The sequence below is a fragment of the Symphodus melops genome (genome assembly GCF_947650265.1).
Source record: "Symphodus melops genome assembly, contig: scaffold_235, whole genome shotgun sequence".
NCBI classification, from domain to species: domain Eukaryota; kingdom Metazoa; phylum Chordata; class Actinopteri; order Labriformes; family Labridae; genus Symphodus; species Symphodus melops.
Window position 1 is genome coordinate 7,501 of NW_027636740.1, and position 20,000 is coordinate 27,500.

At 47.5% G+C, this 20,000-nt stretch overlaps 1 protein-coding gene across 5 annotated transcripts in view; it reads left to right on the top strand.

Moving 5' to 3' along the window:
• The window catches only part of LOC306819123 (histone acetyltransferase p300-like), a 32,871-nt gene that overhangs the window by 6 nt on the left and 12,865 nt on the right, over positions 1-20,000 (top strand). For 2 of the 5 annotated variants that reach the window (XM_079372880.1, XM_079372881.1), the window contains exons 1-19: positions 1-1,610; positions 4,010-4,476; positions 5,113-5,280; positions 5,398-5,689; positions 5,767-5,880; positions 5,969-6,178; positions 9,296-9,383; positions 9,692-9,817; positions 9,976-10,093; positions 10,208-10,397; positions 11,258-11,335; positions 11,414-11,499; positions 11,997-12,161; positions 12,322-12,783; positions 13,023-13,262; positions 13,364-13,556; positions 13,787-13,938; positions 15,222-15,461; positions 18,100-18,188. The exon at positions 1-1,610 is cut by the window's left edge and continues 6 nt beyond it. In XM_079372880.1, the coding sequence (XP_079229006.1) occupies positions 1,517-1,610; positions 4,010-4,476; positions 5,113-5,280; positions 5,398-5,689; positions 5,767-5,880; positions 5,969-6,178; positions 9,296-9,383; positions 9,692-9,817; positions 9,976-10,093; positions 10,208-10,397; positions 11,258-11,335; positions 11,414-11,499; positions 11,997-12,161; positions 12,322-12,783; positions 13,023-13,262; positions 13,364-13,556; positions 13,787-13,938; positions 15,222-15,461; positions 18,100-18,188 (3,572 nt within the window). In that variant the 5' untranslated portion in view covers positions 1-1,516. The remainder of the gene's footprint in view (positions 1,611-4,009; positions 4,477-5,112; positions 5,281-5,397; positions 5,690-5,766; positions 5,881-5,968; positions 6,179-9,295; positions 9,384-9,691; positions 9,818-9,975; positions 10,094-10,207; positions 10,398-11,257; positions 11,336-11,413; positions 11,500-11,996; positions 12,162-12,321; positions 12,784-13,022; positions 13,263-13,363; positions 13,557-13,786; positions 13,939-15,221; positions 15,462-18,099; positions 18,189-20,000) is intronic. The other 3 variants (XM_079372882.1, XM_079372884.1, XM_079372883.1) reach the window with 2 other exon arrangements.

Sequence of the window (20,000 nt, forward strand, 5' to 3'; positions counted from 1 at the left end):
CCGGCTCTGTGGAGCTCTGGCGCCCCCTGCTGACAGGAGTCGGCCCGCAGAGCTTGGTTTCTGTTTCCGAACAGTCCCGAACATTTACGAAGACAGCCTCCCCTCTCCCTCCCTCCACCTCCCTTTCACGCCTAATGTTGCTGTACCTCCAACCCTCCCCCTATCACAAGAGGAGAAACAACACGCCGCCATTTTGTTTGTGCGGACGAACAGTCAGAAACGGAGGGAGAGGACCGAGAGGAGCGACTCCGGTAACCGACCACTGCTGCTCCGTGAAGCACCGGGAGAGGGGAGAGAGAGGACCGACTGCCGGTGTGATCCGGAGAGAGAGAGAGAGAGAGAGAGAGAGAGAGAGAGAGAGAGAGAGAGAGAGAGAGGAGAGAGAGGGAGAGAGAGCATCAGTAAAGAGAGGAGACAGAGGAAGAGATATTACCGCGTTTATGAGGAGAAAGCTCAGGAGGAGCAGAGACACCGAGCAGCAGGAGACCGAGGAGGAGACACAATTAATCTGAGAGAGAAAAAACCGGATGATAAAATGAAAGATCAGGAGGAGTCCGTGTGTGAGGGAGCAGAGAGTCTGCAGAGACCGGAGTAAAGGAGGACCAAAGACCCTCACAGAAGAGGTGGACGAGGTCATTACAAATCTCAGAGTCTATGAGGAGGTCTGTCCACCACAGGGAGTCTATAAGGAGGTCTGTCCACCACAGGGAGTCTATGAGGAGGTCTGTCCACCACAGGGAGTCTATGAGGAGGTCTGTCCACCACAGGGAGTCTATGAGGAGGTCTGTCCACCACAGGGAGTCTATGAGGAGGTCTGTCCACCACAGGGAGTCTATGAGGAGGTGTAATCTGTCCAAACATTAAAGGAGCAAAGTGAACAAACTGATCTGAATATTTCTGCTGCTCCGGGACTCCTTCAGGTGTTTCCTCCAGCTGGACTAACACCTGAAACACAGACTGACATGTGTTCAACTGTCTGAGACTTAAAAAGTTAAAACGACAAACACCGGGAGCAGGAAGCTCTGCAGGTCTGTCTCTGTCTGCAGGACTGAAGTCTGGTTCCAGCCCCGGATCCTCTGGTGCCAGCTTTAACCCTGCAGCTTGCAGGAGGTCCTCGGTGCCCGGGTGCCTACAGAGAACCCTGCTGTGGCCAGTAGTGAGGGACCAGGGTTAGTTCCACACACGTTTAGCAGCGCAGAGATACCTGTCCAGGTGAGACACCTCCTGCAGGAGTCCTCGCAGCTGAACGGGAGGTGAGGAGGAGACACAGATGATGGCGGGCAGGAGGAGCCCGGAGGATGTGTGTGAGGAGGCTACATGAGGGAGTCCAGCACCTCCTCCTCCTGTTGGAGTCAGTGCAGAAAGTAAATGTGGGACAGAGAGAGGGGTGAAGTCTGCAAACACACCACGACCCCCTCCCGTCCCCCGCACCGAGGGGGAGTCACCACGACCGGATCTTAACGGGAGACAGAGACGTTAACGAGAGGAGCGTTTCCTTCTTTAATTCTTCTCAGAAATGTCTGATCATCATCATCTTCATCATGTGGAGTCCGGCCCGCCTTCAGCCAAGCGGCCCAAACTGTCCTCCCCGACTTTGTCCGACGGAACCGGTAAATATGAACTTAATGTTAAAGCTTCTGTCGGTACCGGACGGGAAAGATCAACTTTATACTAAAGCTCGGTGTGTAACTAAGAGGTACCTGTGCAACCTCAGGTGTGCTCCAGGTAGGGCTCGGGTCATTTAGTGAGTTAAAGGGAAACTTTAGCGGGACAAACTTTTCTTCGGCATGTTTTGATGTGTTAGCCACATCATGCTAACTAGCTCCAAACAATGGGAGAGTCGACTCACCGGCTCGGTTCACGCGCTCTGCTTCGGTTAATCGGTAAAAAAAATGTTGGAATATACCGACATTAAAGCCTAACCCTCGAGGCTACACACTTTGTCTGTAAATGAAGAGGGGAATTACACCTGGAGGAGAAAGTAACGGTACCGGGGACAGCTAGCTAACTAGCCCGGCTGCTAACCCCTCCGGACCGGCTCAGCTGAACTCTGCAGCTGATGAACTCGACAATAACCGAATAATCACCTATCAAACCTTCTCGAATAATCAGCCGTGGTCAGATTTAGTCGGTAACTGTGTGTGTGTGGTCACTGTGTTCATGTTCTTCTCTGTTGTTAGCTTAAAGTCTGCTCTATTGTTCGAGCGGCAGGAAAGTTGCCATAAACGCTTTCTGACTTTAAAGCACATTAAAGGGTTAAACCCGAGGATTACATCAGTGTCTGAAATGTCTTATTTTAAAACATGTTTAAAGGCGTTTGGTGTTTCCGTTTGATGTTCGACTATTGTTCGATTGTTCGATCAATCTCCGTCGATCTTTGTTCACTGATTGTGAACTCGTTATTTCTTTACACCGACTTAGACTTCAGATTCAAAGTGATTCCACTGAGAGGAGACTGAGTCCACCTTTAGGACTCAGAGGAGACTGAGTCCACCTTTAGGACTCAGAGGAGACTGAGTCCACCTTTATTCATATAACAGATCTTGTTATGCCTCTTTTTTTATAGAGTGCAAATCTCTGCTCTCCCGTTATAGGGGGTTTGGGTCTCCAGTTATAGGGGGTTTGGGTCTCCAGTTATAGTGGGCTTTGGGTCTCCAGTTATAGGGGGTTTGGGTCTCCAGTTATAGGGGGTTTGGGTCTCCAGTTATAGTGGGCTTTGGGTCTCCAGTTATAGGGGGTTTGGGTCTCCAGTTATAGGGGGTTTAGGTCTCCAGTTATAGTGGGCTTTGGGTCTCCAGTTATAGTGGGCTTTGGGTCTCCAGTTATAGGGGGTTTGGGTCTCCAGTTATAGTGGGCTTTGGGTCTCCAGTTATAGGGGGTTTGGGTCTCCAGTTATAGAGGGTTTGGGTCTCCAGTTATAGTGGGTTTGGGCCTCCAGTTATAGTGGGCTTTGGGTCTCCAGTTATAGGGGGTTTGGGTCTCCAGTTATAGTGGGCTTTGGGTCTCCAGTTATAGGGGGTTTGGGTCTCCAGTTATAGTGGGCTTTGGGTCTCCAGTTATAGGGGGTTTGGGTCTCCAGTTATAGTGGGCTTTGGGTCTCCAGTTATAGGGGGTTTGGGTCTCCAGTTATAGGGGGTTTAGGTCTCCAGTTATAGTGGGCTTTGGGTCTCCAGTTATAGGGGGTTTGGGTCTCCAGTTATAGGGGGTTTGGGCCTCCAGTTATAGTGGGCTTTGGGTCTCCAGTTATAGTGGGCTTTGGGTCTCCAGTTATAGGGGGTTTGGGTCTCCAGTCATAGGGGGTTTGGGTCTCCAGTTATAGGGGGCTTTGGGTCACCAGTGATGGGGGGGTTTGGGTCTCCAGTTATAGGGGGCTTTGGGTCTCCAGTGATGGGGGGTTTGGGTCTCCAGTGATGGGGGGTTTGGGTCTCCAGTGATGGGGGGGGGGGGGGGTTTGGGTCTCCAGTTATAGGGGGATTGGGTCTCCAGTGATGGGGGGGTTTGGGTCTCCAGTTATAGGGGGATTGGGTCTCCAGTGATGGGGGGCTTTGGGTCTCAAGTTATAGAGGGCTTTGGGTCTCCAGTGATGGGGGCTTTGGGTCTCCAGTGATGGGGGCTTTGGGTCTCCAGTGATGGGGGGGTTTGGGTCTCCAGTGATGGGGGGCTTTGGGTCTCCAGTAATAGGGGGTTTGGGTCTCCAGTTATAGGTGGGCTTTGGGTCTCCAGTGATGGGGGGGTTTGGGTCTCCAGTGATGGGGGGCTTTGGGTCTCCAGTGATGGGGGGCTTTGGGTCTCCAGTTATAGGTGGGCTTTGGGTCTCCAGTGATGGGGCTTTGGGTCTCCAGTTATAGGTGGGCTTTGGGTCTCCAGTGATGGGGGGTTTGGGTCTCCAGTGATGGGGGGCTTTGGGTCTCCAGTGATGGGGGGCTTTGGGTCTCCTCGCTATATCTCCCCCCCCCCCCCCTCTCTCTTTCTGTTCTGATATATTTTTGTGTCTCTCCATCACGTTCAGATTTTGGCTCCCTGTTCGACCTTGAGCATGACCTCCCAGACGAGCTCATCGGCTCCTCGGACCTTGGGTTGACCAACGGGGGGGACGTGAACCTGCTCAATGCCGGTCTGAGTGGAGGACTTGGGGTAGGGGGGCAGGATGCTGCTGCCAAACATAAACAGCTGTCTGAACTGTTAAGGACTGCAGCTCCACCTGGGGGGGTAATGGGAGGTCCTCAGGGCGTGCCCCCCCCCCAGCAGTCTGGATTCATGCAGCAGGTCGGTGGGGGTGCTGTGAACAGAGCAGCCATGATGGGTGCTCAGAAGGGGAACAATGGGTCACAGCAGCAAGGCCTGATTGGAGGTCAGGTGATGAACGGCTCAGCGAGGGTCAGTTTCCCTGGAGGTGCAGGGATGGTCAACAGTAACCACATGTCAACTGACGGCCTGCAGCCAATCAGAACACAGCAACCTGCAGCAATGAACAAGGTGAGAATGCTCCACGCTGCACACACAGGTGAATGTAACCTTAGATAACCTGCACATGAGGACCAATCATGACAGCACATCACACACTAAGAGAGCGTGATGCCCGATCTACCTTTGGTTTGTTCTACAGACACAAATCAACAAGTTGCTCATCTCTGACCTTCATCTGACTTTGAGTTTTGTCGTCACCATGGTGATATTTTTCGCCCTTCCATCTTCAGTCAGCAAATACTGAACACGTTTAATATTTAGTTCTGCCCTGATTGTCTTACGAGCAGACGGTAGAAGTTAAAATCTCCCTCTGAACATCCGGAACATCATCTCTTGAGCCGTTTGACTCTGGTCCAAAGGGGGGGGGGGGGGTCAGCTTCTACCCCGTCTAGGTTGACCAGTTCAGGTTTGTGTTTGAACCTGTGGAGAGATGGTGTCTGTCAGGATGAGCCGACATGTGTTGAAGCTGAGACTTGGACGTCAGTCATGTTAAACATAAATGTGTCCTAACGTGAGGAGAAGTTTGTGGGAATTAATTCAAATGATATTTGATATGAGATTAATAACGTTTTATCTTATCTCAGTTTTACTTTTTTATTTAAAGTCTGAACATCTGCTGAAGAGTAATCATTTCTTATTTTTCAGATGAATATGATGGCTAACGTCGGCCCCTATGGTGGTCCCTACGCTCAGTCGGGGGGCCCGGGTCCTCCAGGATCTGGGCTGGGCCCTCAGCACCAGAATAAAACCAACATGGCTGCTCAGTTCAACATGGACAAGAAGACGGTGGCGGATCAGAGCATGACGGGGATGGTATGATCAGTTAGCTTCAGTAGATCAGCATGAATGTTAACAGACATTTATGGTCATCATGTGTTTAACGCTGCAGTATTCAGGTAAACGTTATTATCACCTGCTTTCTGTTGTCAGGTGTCTCAGCAGCCCAGAGCGCTTACAGGAGTTTCTCTGAGCAGTGCGATTGGCGGGGCTCAGGTGGGTCTGAACTCTGTAGGGGTTTGTCCCGGGACAGCGCCTCCTGCTGCAGACCCTGAGAAACGTAAGCTGATCCAGCAGCAGCTGGTCCTGCTCCTTCACGCTCACAAATGTCAGCGAAGAGAGCAGGCAAACGGCGAGCCCAGGCCATGTAACCTGCCACACTGTCGTACCATGAAGAACGTCCTGAACCATATGACACACTGTCAGGCTGGAAAGTCCTGTCAGGGTGAGTCTGATAAAGCATGATCTGTCAAACGTATAGATGTGTGTTGTTAATCATGTAAACTTGTTTCCGTCCCTCAGTGGCTCACTGCGCATCGTCCAGACAGATCATCTCTCACTGGAAGAACTGTACCAAACACGATTGTCCAGTTTGTCTTCCGCTGAAAAACGCCGGAGACAAGAGAAGCCAGCAGGGTGAGCTCAGAGTCAGAGCCCTGTAAATATAAAGACGTAATGATTGTTGGCTTTTAACATCAAACCTGCCCCCTCTTGTCTTTCACAGCTTTAGTGAACAGTGCTGGTTTAATGAACTCTTTGGGTGCAGGAGCCCCTGGTGGACAGTCCAACCCCCCCACCCTGACTCCCCCAAACCAGATCGACCCCGGTTCCATAGAGAGAGCCTACGCTGCCCTCGGACTCACCTACCAAGGAAACCAAACCGCCCAGAACAACGTGCCAAGCCCATCGGGGGTCAGGAGTCTGAATAGCATGGGTAAGTGTGATTACCCACAGCTCCAGTACATGTCATGGTTTCTGTGTAGAAATGAAGAGAACTGATTAACGGTGTGTCAATATGCTGAGCGTTCTCAGCTTAGACATAAACAGAACTGTTGATCCGCTCCACGGACCCTGTGAATCCTGGATGATGAGTAGGTGTCTTTCACACATAAATTCTGGTGGACTGGATTGAGGGGTGAAGTTGCTTTTTTCATTTAGTTTGATTTGCTTTCAGACTGCAGTTTATCAGATATTGTGTCCCCTCTTGTCTGCTGCTATCCAGGAGGTAAACAACAAGACAGTGGAAGAATTTTGTTGTCCTTGTTTAGATCTATACATCAGAGATAGAGTTGTATGTCGTCTGGGTCAGGTTCATCTGCAAGGAGACCTATAGATAGATAGATAGATAGATAGATAGATACTTTATTGATCCCGAGGGAAATTCAAGGCATCCAGTATCAGTATACAGACAGGCAGGACACAAGACATTAGTTACAATACACACCCGCTGTCCCCCCCCCCCCCCCCCCCTGTATACAATAATCCCCCAAACAAGATTTAGCAGCCCCTATGAAGGCTGGTGTTGCTTGCAAAGCTAATGTTAGCCACGCCCTACAAATCTATTTGATATTGTTTACAGACGGGCAAACCCATAATGTACTGCTGTTTGGTTCTCTTCTCTCATTGCATCCGGAACATGATCAGCCAAATTTTGGTAAATTTTAAGCAAACAGACCAGAGTTTGGTTCTTTGGTCTGTTTGAGTTATCACTCTGCAGATGGAAATTAGCAAACTGCTATAATCTGGTACAAAGCATATTTTTTTCTGTTAGATTAATGTTGTTTTTGTACATGGTCCCTGACAACTAAACTAATAAACTTAACTAAATCATACCACCAAAACCTAACAAAGGTCACCAGAGTTCAAACGGAACAAATAGCGAGAGATGTGAAGGCAGCGTTGGTGTAGAAGGCCTTACACGGGGCAACCAATAATGTTGGGGTTAACATTAATAATTATCTTTTATTAAAATCAACAATATTATCAACCTCAGTTTAATAAACCTAGGGCCACCACTCTGATATCAGACAACAACCAAATATTACAATACATAAATGTTGTGATAACAACATTTACAAGTTGTTATCACATCCTAATTGAATGGCTATTTAGGTTTGCAATCTTTTAAGTAGAGGTGCATCGTCAGACTAGCAAAAGTTTCTTGCCGAGTTGTGTAGTCTGATCCGATAGGAGTCTTAGCTCCTGGCCTCATTGGGTCTTGTTACCCATTTTAATGTGGTAAAACAGAACCCCTGTGGATTACTGTGAGCAAAGCATGCCGAGCTAAAACTAAGTCAGCAGGAGATTCAATGTGATCTAAGGTTCCAAACCAGATCACTGCAGTCTGTCCAGGAAGCTAGGCGAGAGCATTCACATCTCAAGTCCTCTTAGGATTGGGGGAGGTCTCGCCTCTCATGTAGTTGGCTATGCAACAATTGTGAGGTTACATTCTCAACTGGACAAATGGCTAAATGTCGTCACACAATAGCACAACTAACATACAAGTTGATTTTCTTAAACAACAAACAAAAATCTCTCAAAGAAAAGAGAATTTCCTTCAGAAGAGGATTCAAAGTTCAGATTACTGTACATAGGGTAACCCTAACAATGCAACAAAGCTGGTTTATGAAGGACCTCACACAGGGCACCATCATATTAATGTAAAGACCTCACACAGGGCACCATCATATTAATGTAAAGACCTCACACAGAGCACCATCATATTAATGTAAAGGCCTCACACAGGGCACCATCATATTAATGTAAAGGCCTCACACAGAGCACCATCATATTAATGTAAAGACCTCACACAGGGCACCATCATGTTAATGTAAAGACCTCACACAGGGCACCATCATGTTAATGTAAAGACCTCACACAGGGCACCATCATATTAATGTAAAGGCCTCACACAGAGCACCATCATATTAATGTAAAGACCTCACACAGGGCACCATCATGTTAATGTAAAGACCTCACACAGGGCACCATCATGTTAATGTAAAGACCTCACACAGGGCACCATCATATTAATGTAAAGACCTCACACAGGGCACCATCATATTAATGTAAAGACCTCACACAGGGCACCATCATGTTAATGTAAAGACCTCACACAGGGCACCATCATATTAATGTAAAGGACCTCACACAGGGCACCATCATATTAATGTAAAGGACCTCACACAGAGCACCATCATATTAATGTAAAGACCTCACACAGGGCACCATCATGTTAATGTAAAGGCCTCACACAGGGCACCATCATATTAATGTAAAGACCTCACACAGAGCACCATCATATTAATGTAAAGACCTCACACAGGGCACCATCATATTAATGTAAAGACCTCACACAGGGCACCATCATATTAATGTAAAGACCTCACACAGGGCACCATCATGTTAATGTAAGGACCTCACACAGGGCACCATCATGTTAATGTAAAGACCTCACACAGGGCACCATCATATTAATGTAAAGGCCTCACACAGGGCACCATCATGTTAATGTAAAGACCTCACACAGGGCACCATCATGTTAATGTAAAGGCCTCACACAGGGCACCATCATATTGGGGTTTTGTAGGAACTAATATGCGGTCAACATTTATATCGGGTTTTATAATGATACTAATATTATTAAGAATTAACAATCTCTATTAAATTGAAAGTGTGAAATCCAAACACAAACTCTGCACCCAGCCTATGTCACAATGCAAATACACTAGTAATCACAAACAACTGCTTTTTAAATTATAACATAATTTATTTAAACAAAGCAACTTCAAGCTAATCAATTAAACTCAATCAAACAAATATTATTAACTAGACTACAGATAACAAAGTAGAAACAAACAGTGGTGTGTGTGTGTGTGTGTGTGTGTGTGTGTGTGTGTGTGTGTGTGTGTGTGTGTGTGTGTGTGTGTGTGTGTGTGTGTGTGTGTGTGTGTGTGTGTGTGTGTGTGTGTGTGTGTGTGTGTGTGTGTGTGTGTGTGTGTGTGTGGAGAGGGATCAAGATACAAACTGAAACGACTCTTTCTCTTTTCAGGAGGAAACTCAATGAACGGAGGAGCAAGTGTTCAGTCATCGAATCAGCAGCTGCCAAACAACATGATGCACAACATGAACACACAGAGGTAGGACTGAGAAGGTCATTCACAGGAATACAGGTTCAATAGTCTCTCTTTAATTAATGAATTTGAAACACTGCAGATCATCAGTTATGTTGTTAAATCAATAAAAAAAAAGAGAGAGACAATGATCACAGTCTGAAATACACCAATAGAAAGACAGGGGATTGGGTGCCGAGGACTTGTATTGTTGCTGCCATGGAATCAGTCAGATCAGTTATTTTGACTGACATCTTCTCTGCGATTTAAAAACATTCGCAGTCTGCAGAAGGTGTTTATGCTGGTATCTTCTAAAGCCTCTCTTCTCCTCTCAGCTTGATGAATGATGCTTTGGGTGCCCTGAGCTCAATGCCCACAGCAGGTCCTCCTTCATCAGACATGACAAAGTCGTGGCATGAAGACATCACACAGGACCTCCGAAACCACCTGGTCCACAAACTGTGAGTCACTGTCCATGACATTTCTTATATTGCCCACCGGGGACAAATAAAGTTTTTTTTTTTAATGAACTTTGGCATCAGATTCTTTTCAAGAAGGGCCTCTGTCCTCACATTGAACGTTGTCTCTGTGTCTGTGGGTCTGTCGTGTGTGTGAGCAGTGTCCAGGCCATCTTCCCTACCCCTGATCCAGCTGCTCTAAAGGACCGGAGGATGGAGAACCTTGTGGCCTACGCACGAAAGGTGGAGGGGGACATGTACGATTCAGCGGGCAGCAGGGTAAGACGCTGAGACTAACAGAGCGTCTGGTCCACATGGTGCCATTCTCTCTTTAATGTGGTCTCTCTCCTGTCTGTAACATGGTTCTGTAACGGTGTCTGTGGTGTGTTTTAGGCTGAGTATTATCACCTGCTGGCTGAGAAGATCTATAAGATCCAGAAGGAGCTGGAGGAGAAGAGGAGGACAAGGCTACAGAAACAGGGTGGGACGACAGGACATCCTGGCATCTCGTCCCCTCCTCTGAGCATGGGGCAGCCTCCCATTAACCTGGGACCGCCCACTCTAAGCCCAGGACAATCCCCCAGTAAGAACACACCCAGTTATCACCTGGCTACAAGTATTTTCACACAACATTTCAGACAGACTGAAGTCTTTATTCATCAAACCCTGATGGCAGGTGACCCTACCTGTGTCAATGCTGCGTGTCGTTTAACAGAATATGAACTAAAGAGTGTCGAAGAACATGGAGGACAACAGGAAACAGAATGCAGCAGGTTGATTAGAGCACGGAGGCGGTAGAGGTGGCGTGCAGACAGTCTGTAGAGGTGGCGTGCAGACAGTCTGTAGAGATGGCGTGCAGACAGTCTGTAGAGGTGGCGTGCAGACAGTCTGTAGAGGTGGCGTGCAGACAGTCTGTAGAGGTGGCGTGCAGACAGTCTGTAGAGATGGCGTGCAGACAGTCTGTAGAGGTGGCGTGCAGACAGTCTGTAGAGGTGGCGTGCAGACAGTCTGTAGAGGTGGCGTGCAGACAGTCTGTAGAGGTGGCGTGCAGACAGTCTGTAGAGATGGCGTGTAGACAGTCTGTAGAGATGGCGTGCAGACAGTCTGTAGAGACGGTAGAGGTGGCGTGCAGACAGTCTGTAGAGGTGGCGTGCAGACAGTCTGTAGAGATGGCGTGTAGACAGTCTGTAGAGGTGGCGTGCAGACAGTCTGTAGAGGTGGCGTGCAGACAGTCTGTAGAGACGGTAGAGGTGGCGTGCAGACAGTCTGTAGAGGTGGCGTGCAGACTATGGGGGGGGGGGGGGCTTTATATGATGCTTCCATCATATAAAACTTCTAATTTTGTGAGATTTCCCACCCCGTCTTGATTTTGATTGGTCGGTGAGGGTGAGCAGGATGTGAGCACAGAAACCCTGACTCGTGTGATTCTGTTCTTTATGTCAGATGGTCCTCATATCGATCAGTCCATGATCCGAGCAGCTGGAGCCAATCAGATGGTCAGCAGGATACAGAACCCTGCAGGTAGGTGAATACCTGATTTTTAATGAAACGTGATTAATTACAGTTTAGTCTCACCTGTCGCTCCTCTCTCACCTGTAGGACTGAATCAGTTTGGTCAGGTCGGCGTTCAGTCGATGGCTCAGAGGTTGACTCCTCCCCTTCCTCCTAACACTCCAATCAACCAGGTGAGCTTCATCATCATCACAAGTGTTCCCAGAAGTTCTTCAGAAAGTGAAACAAATAGAACTAATCTATAAAACAAAGGAAATAAGTTTGTGTTCGGGTCAGCCTCGAATAACAACATCACCTTTAAGTGTGTAAAACAGGAAGTGACAACATGAGAGGAAAGAATAAAACAGGAAGATGTCATAAAATAATGAAAACATCCATTCAAAGTGAATACATAAAGAATCCAATATTTGTTAATTAGGTTCAAGGTTGATTTTATTGTCATTTCAAAATATGTCAGACATACAGTGAAAGCTAAATTATGTTTCCCCGCGGTGCAATGTAGATAAAATATGAAATAAATATCAAAAACAGTAATCAAGGCAGTAAAAGGATTTTCAAAACAAAAGCCTGATTTAAAAAGATCGCTCTGTAGTTTCCTTTGAAAATCACCTGGAGAGTCGACGGAGCTCTTTTTACATTTTAATTATTCAAAGAATTTGTTTGATTTCAGATGACGATGGGAGCCCGGATGGGTCAGTCCAACGCAACGCAGATACAGAACCAGTACCTCCCCGCAGCCCATCTTCCCGGGTCTAGTCCTAGTCATGGTCCCAGTCATGGTCCTGGTCCTGGTTGTGGGATGAGCCAGTCTGGAGGTCAGACTTCAGGTCCACAGGTGAGACGCTGCTCCTCGTGTGTTGTTGATTGTCAGGACTCGATGAGCGCTGTGAGGTCACTGCAGGTCGCCTTCACACTGACCTCCTGTCAGCTGTTCGGGTAATGTCACAGGTGTCAGTGGTTAACTGGATGTGTGTACCTCTCTGTGTCTCCTGCAGATGAACCACGCGTCCACACCGTCCCCCCTCCCGGCCTGCAGCCCTGCAGCTCCGCCCCCCTCCGGCTCAGGGGGTCCCTGTAGTGTCGGTGGTACTGGGCTTCCATCCTCTTCCTCCACCCAGCCTAACTCGCTCCCTCACTGTCCCCCCGCCAGGATGAACTCCCCCTCACCTGCCCGCAGTTTAACACCTCAACCTCTTCAAACCCCGCCCACTGTACCGAGAAGTCAGACCCCACAGACCCCCAGCACCCCTCCACTGCCCCCCCAACAACAGCACCAACGACAGCTACAGCAGCAAGAACATCCTGCTCCACTGCAAGCGTCGTCGTCGGGGGAGACGGGTAACAAAACCAATCAGCTTCCTCCGCAGATGCTTGGAAGTGTTGCTTCCCCAATCCTTCAGGCAAGTCAGGTGTCTACCCAGAATTCTCCAGTGCCTCTGCAGCGGTCGCAGACGCCGGTGAGTAACACCTTGCTCTCACTTTAAATGCTTGTTTACATGGCCGACAGCTCCCGTCAGAACTCCGCCCAGCTGTTCTGATGTCGTCGTCAGTCTCTGCGCCCGAGCAAGCCAACATCATTCACGAGCTTTACTCTGAAAGTTCAAACTTTTATTCAAAGTTTTCTCTGGCTTGTTGGCTACACATTGCCTCCAGGATTTCAGAGTATGGACTTTAACTCTCTGTGTTTCATTCACAGCTGTCTCCTAAACCCTCTGGGACTGCTGATGCTCAGGTGTCCTCTCCTGCCTCGCTCAGCAGCTCAGATCCCGCTCCGAACCAAGATGACATCAAGCTGGAGGTGAAGCAGGAGCAGGAGGAGCAGGAGGAGGAGGAGGAGGAGGAGGAGGAGGAGGAGGAAGGAGGAGAAAGCAAAGGAGAGGGAAAGGGGAAGATGGGAAAGGGTCAGAGTGAAGTAAAGACGGAGGACAAACCAGAGGTGAACTTTCACTCGAGTGTCTGAAAACCACAGATTTAATTTTACTAATGAATATCTGTGAGCGTCGACTTCAGCTGATGTTTGTCCTGACGTTTCCTCAGATAAAGACTGAGAAGCCCTCAGGTGGGGGCTGTAAAGGTGAGCCAATGGATGCATCCTCGTCCTCCGTGTCCACGTCAGTACCGACAGGTGAGGACAAGAAGGTGGAGGTGAAGAAGGAGCCCAAAGAGGAGAAGGAGGAGAAGGATGAGGAGGGGTCAGGGTCTCCAGCTGGACCTCAGAGCAAGAAGAAAAGTACGTTTGTTTGTTTCTGTTCCAATATCTCCAGCTCCAACATTTTAAAGACTAAACGTTTGTTAGAATACTGACGCTTTAAAAGCTCTGCAGTCGTGTTGGTAACTCAGTAGAGAGAGGCTGGTCCGTTTAAATCCACACGTCAGATTTTGCAGGTCTCCATTTTGGCGTTTTATAAAGTAGTTAAAGTTGTGTTGAGGACGTGTCATCACCCGTTATCTCTCCTGCAGTTTTTAAGCCCGAGGAGCTGCGTCAGGCGCTCATGCCCACCCTGGAGGCGTTGTATCGGCAGGACCCTGAGTCCCTCCCCTTCCGTCAGCCGGTGGACCCCCAGTTACTGGGAATACCCGTACGTATTCGAACTAGTAACAAAACTAACCTGGTAAGGGACTGCACTGGCTGCCATTTTGCTTCCACTCTTCATTAGATTTCCTTCTTGATTTGAAGTGTCATCAGTCATGTTGATTTCTGCTCATCACGCGTTTCATTTCCTGCTTTAATCTCTGAGCTGTTCATGTTTCATTACACATCCCGTGTGTGTGTGTGTGTGTGTGTGTGTGTGTGTGTGTGTGTGTGTGTGTGTGTGTGTGTGTGTGTGTGTGTGTGTGTGTGTGTGTGTGTGTGTGTGTGTGTGTGTGTGTGTGTGTGTGTGTGTGTGTGTGTGTGTGTGTGTGTGTGTGTGTGTGTGTGTGTGTGTGTGTGTGTGTGTGTGTGTGTGTGTGTGTGTGTGTGTGTGTGTTAAATCAAAGCCATCTCACTCATGAACTTTAAGTCTGGACTCTGAGCTGAAGTAAATCCTGTTGAGCGTCGTGTTATTAAGATTAGAGACGTCTGTCAGGGTCAGCTGATCAATCTGTTCATGAAGCGATTGCTTTCATTTATCACTTCATTTATATTTTTTTTATTCCATCACCTTTTTGTAGTTCTCATTGCTAGCTTTGTAGTTCAGTTCCTCACCTGTAGAGGTGTGCAGGTGTGTGTAAAAGGGACAAAAGACATCATGTCAGTAATAAGTTACAGTAATGATCTGTCCCTCTCACACACACTTCCATCCCAGCCCTAACTCTGCTGCTCATGCTAACAGCCCAGATCATGCTAATGCTAACAGCTGTAGCTCTTCGGTTTTTTTCTGTTACTTGTTTCCAATTTGAGAGAAGCTGACAGAAATAATGGATAATCACAATTCATGATTCATTATCAATATTTAAAGAGGAATGATTCATTCCAGGATCTCTGGGTAGTTGAGAAGGTTCAGCGGCTTGTAGAGCTGGAGGTCAGATGTTGTCACGTTTCTCTGTTTGCACACAAAACTTTTTCTCTGCAGTGCTCAACATCCCTGTCCCCCTGCACCTTCTTCTCTCCCTAATCTGCTCCACCTGGTCCATCTGTTACTCCACCTGGTCCATCTGTTACTCCACCTGGTCCATCTGTTACTCCACCTGGTCCATCTGTTACTCCACCTGGTCCACTGGTACCTTCACCTGGTCCATCTGTTACTCCACCTGGTCCACTGGTACCTTCACCTGGTCCATCTGTTACTCCACCTGGTCCACTGGTACCTCCGCCTAATCTCATCCTGATCCATTGGATTACACTCCCTCTTATGACTATGCTCATCTTTACCTCCACCTGCCCCTGGTATTTGGTCTGAACCGTGCCTATCAGGACTACTTTGATGTGGTGAAGAACCCGATGGACCTGTCTACCATCAAGAGGAAGCTGGACACGGGTCAGTACCAGGAGCCGTGGCAATACATCGACGATATCTGGCTGATGTTTAACAATGCCTGGCTCTACAACCGCAAAACGTCCAGAGTGTACAAGTACTGCTCCAAGCTGGCCGAGGTCTTTGAGTCTGAGATCGACCCAGTCATGCAGGACCTGGGTTACTGCTGCGGGAGGAAGGTGAGTCCGGAGGAGGAGCTGAAGTAACTGAAGGGGGTCATGAAGTGGTTCTGGTTAAGAGACTTAAGCCCTGTTTCCACCCAGCGGTCCGGTACAGATCAGTACGGTTTGGTTCAGTAAAGCCTGATCCTGTTTGTATTTCAACAGTCACCCGTGCCATATTTGGTAGGCGGCGTATAAGCCCGATGCCGATAGCCGCGTCAGCTACATAATAGCGTGACATGATAGCAGCTAGCCGTTAACTAATGAATTCAACAAATAAGAAAAACGCTACACAAACAAAACCAACGAAGAAGACATCCAGCAGTTCATCAAATACAAAGACAAATACAATCGACTGTTTAAATACGGTGGAGTTTGGTTTGCCGATGTAACACAGGAAGTGACGATTATTTCAACCAATCAGCAGACTGCATTGTTTAGCTCCACCTTTTAGGGTCGGATCGATATTCCCCAATGGAAGGGTCCCAAAAAGTAGGTGCAGCGTGGGAAAGAGCATGTTCCACAAAATGTGCACCGTACCGAGACGAACCGAGCCGGACCGCTCAGAAACTGGTCTTTAAACTCTTAACTGAAACTGGTCTTTAAACTCTTAACTGAAACTGGTCTTTAATTGAGGTCAACTGTTGAGATACTAACCCACTCCGTCTGTTACTACACCCCGTCTGTTACTACACCCTGTCTGTTACTACATCCTGTCTGTTACTACACCCTGTCTGTTACTACATCCCGTCTGTTACTACACCCCGTCTGTTACTACATCCTGTCTGTTACTACACCCCGTCTGTTACTACATCCTGTCTGTTACTACACCCTGTCTGTTACTACATCCCGTCTGTTACTACACCCCGTCTGTTACTACATCCTGTCTGTTACTACACACCGTCTGTTACTACATCCTGTCTGTTACTACACCCTGTCTGTTACTACATCCCGTCTGTTACTACACCCCGTCTGTTACTACATCCTGTCTGTTACTACACACCGTCTGTTACTACATCCTGTCTGTTACTACATCCTGTCTGTTACTACACCCCGTCTGTTACTACATCCCGTCTGTTACTACACCCCGTCTGTTACTACATCCCGTCTGTTACTACACCCCGTCTGTTACTACATCCTGTCTGTTACTACACCCCGTCTGTTACTACACCCCGTCTGTTACTACACCGTCTGTTACTACACCCTGTCTGTTACTACACCCCGTCTGTTACTACACCCCGTCTGTTACTACACCGTCTGTTACTACACACCGTCTGTTACTACACACCGTCTGTTACTACACACCGTCTGTTACTACACCCCTACACACCGTCTGTTACTACACACCGTCTGTTACTACATCCTGTCTGTTACTACACCCTGTCTGTTACTACATCCCGTCTGTTACTACATCCCGTCTGTTACTACATCCTGTCTGTTACTACACCCCGTCAGTTACTACACCCTGTCTGTTACTACACCCGTCAGTTACTACACCCTGTCTGTTACTACACCCGTCTTGTTACTACATCCTGTCTGTTACTACATCCTGTCTGTTACTACACCCTGTCTGTTACTACACACCGTCTGTTACTACATCCTGTCTGTTACTACACCCCGTCTGTTACTACATCCTGTCTGTTACTACACCCCGTCTGTTACTACATCCTGTCTGTTACTACACCCCGTCTGTTACTACACCCCGTCTGTTACTACACCCTGTCTGTTACTACACACCGTCTGTTACTACACACCGTCTGTTACTACACCCTGTCTGTTACTACACACCGTCTGTTACTACACACCGTCTGTTACTACGTCCTGTCTGTTACTACACCCCGTCTGTTACTACATCCTGTCTGTTACTACACCCTGTCTGTTACTACACACTGTCTGTTACTACACCCTGTCTGTTACTACACCCCGTCTGTTACTACACCCCGTCTGTTACTACACCCTGTCTGTTACTACACACCGTCTGTTACTACACCCTGTCTGTTACTACACACCGTCTGTTACTACATCCTGTCTGTTACTACATCCTGTCTGTTACTACATCCTGTCTGTTACTACACCCCGTCTGTTACTACACCCGTCTGTTACTACACACCGTCTGTTACTACACCCTGTCTGTTACTACACACCGTCTGTTACTACACACCGTCTGTTACTACACACCGTCTGTTACTACATCCTGTCTGTTACTACACCCCGTCTGTTACTACACCCGTCTGTTACTACACCCCGTCTGTTACTACACCCGTCTGTTACTACACCCTGTCTGTTACTACACCCCGTCTGTTACTACACCCGTCTGTTACTACACACCGTCTGTTACTACACCCTGTCTGTTACTACACCCGTCTGTTACTACACCCGTCAGTTACTACACCCTGTCTGTTACTACACCCGTCTGTTACTACACCCTGTCTGTTACTACACACCGTCTGTTACTACACCCTGTCTGTTACTACACCCTGTCTGTTACTACACCCTGTCTGTTACTACACCCGTCTGTTACTACACCCTGTCTGTTACTACACCCTGTCTGTTACTACACCCTGTCTGTTACTACACCCTGTCTGTTACTACACCCGTCTGTTAGGGGTCATATTTATGATTAGAGGTTTTATTTGCATATTTTTTGTTTTTCCAGTTTGAGTTTTCTCCACAAACTCTCTGTTGCTACGGGAAACAGTTGTGTACCATCCAACGAGATGCTGCATACTTCAGCTATCAGAACAGGTGAGAGCTTTACACACGTAAACACTGACCACACACACACACACACACACACACACTGATAACACACACACACACAAACACTGATCACACACACACACACAAACATCACACACACACACACACACACACACACACACTGATAACACACACACACACACAAACATTGATCACACACACACACACACACACACACTGATAACACACACACACACACACACACACACTGATAACACACACACACACAAACATCACACACACACACACACACACACACACACTGATAACACACACACACACAAACACTGATCACACACACACACACAAACATCACACACACACACACACACACACACACACTGATAACACACACACACACAAACATTGATCACACACACACACACACACACACACACTGATAACACACACACACACACACACACACACACTGATAACACACACACACACAAACATCACACACACACACACACACACACACACACACACTGATAACACACACACACACAAACACTGATCACACACACACACACAAACATCACACACACACACACACACACACACTGATAACACACACACACACAAACATTGATCACACACACACACACACTGATAACACACACACACACTGATAACACACACACACACAAACATTGATCACACACACACAAACACTGATCACACACACACACACACACTGATAACACACACACACACAAACATTGATCACACACACACACACACTGATAACACACACACACACAAACATCACACACACACACACACACACTGATAACACACACACACACAAACACTGATCACACACACACACACACACTGATAACACACACACACACACAAACACTGATCACACACACACACACACTGATAACACACACACACACAAACACTGATCACACACACACACACACTGATAACACACACACACACACAAACACTGATCACACACACACACACACTGATAACACACACACACACAAACACTGATCACACACACACACACACTGATAACACACACACACACAAACACTGATCACACACACACACACACACACTGATAACACACACACACACAAACACTGATCACACACAAACACTGATCACACACACACACACTGATAACACACAAACACACACAAACATTGATCACACACACACACACACTGATAACACACACACACACACTGATAACACACACACACACAAACACTGATCACACACACACACACACTGATAACACACACACACACACTGATAACACACACACACACAAACACTGATCACACACACACACACTGATAACACACACACACAAACATCACACACACACACACACACTGATAACACACACACACACTGATAACACACACACACACACAAACATTGATCACACACACACACACTGATAACACACACACACACAAACATCACACACACACACACACACACTGATAACACACACACACACAAACATTGATCACACACACACACACACACACACACTGATAACACACACACACACACACACACTGATAACACACACACACACAAACATCACACACACACACACACACACTGATAACACACACACACACTGATAACACACACACACACAAACACTGATCACACACACACACACACTGATAACACACACACACACAAACACTGATCACACACACACACACTGATAACACACACACAAACACTGATCACACACACACACACACTGATAACACACACACACAAACACTGATCACACACACACACAAACACTGA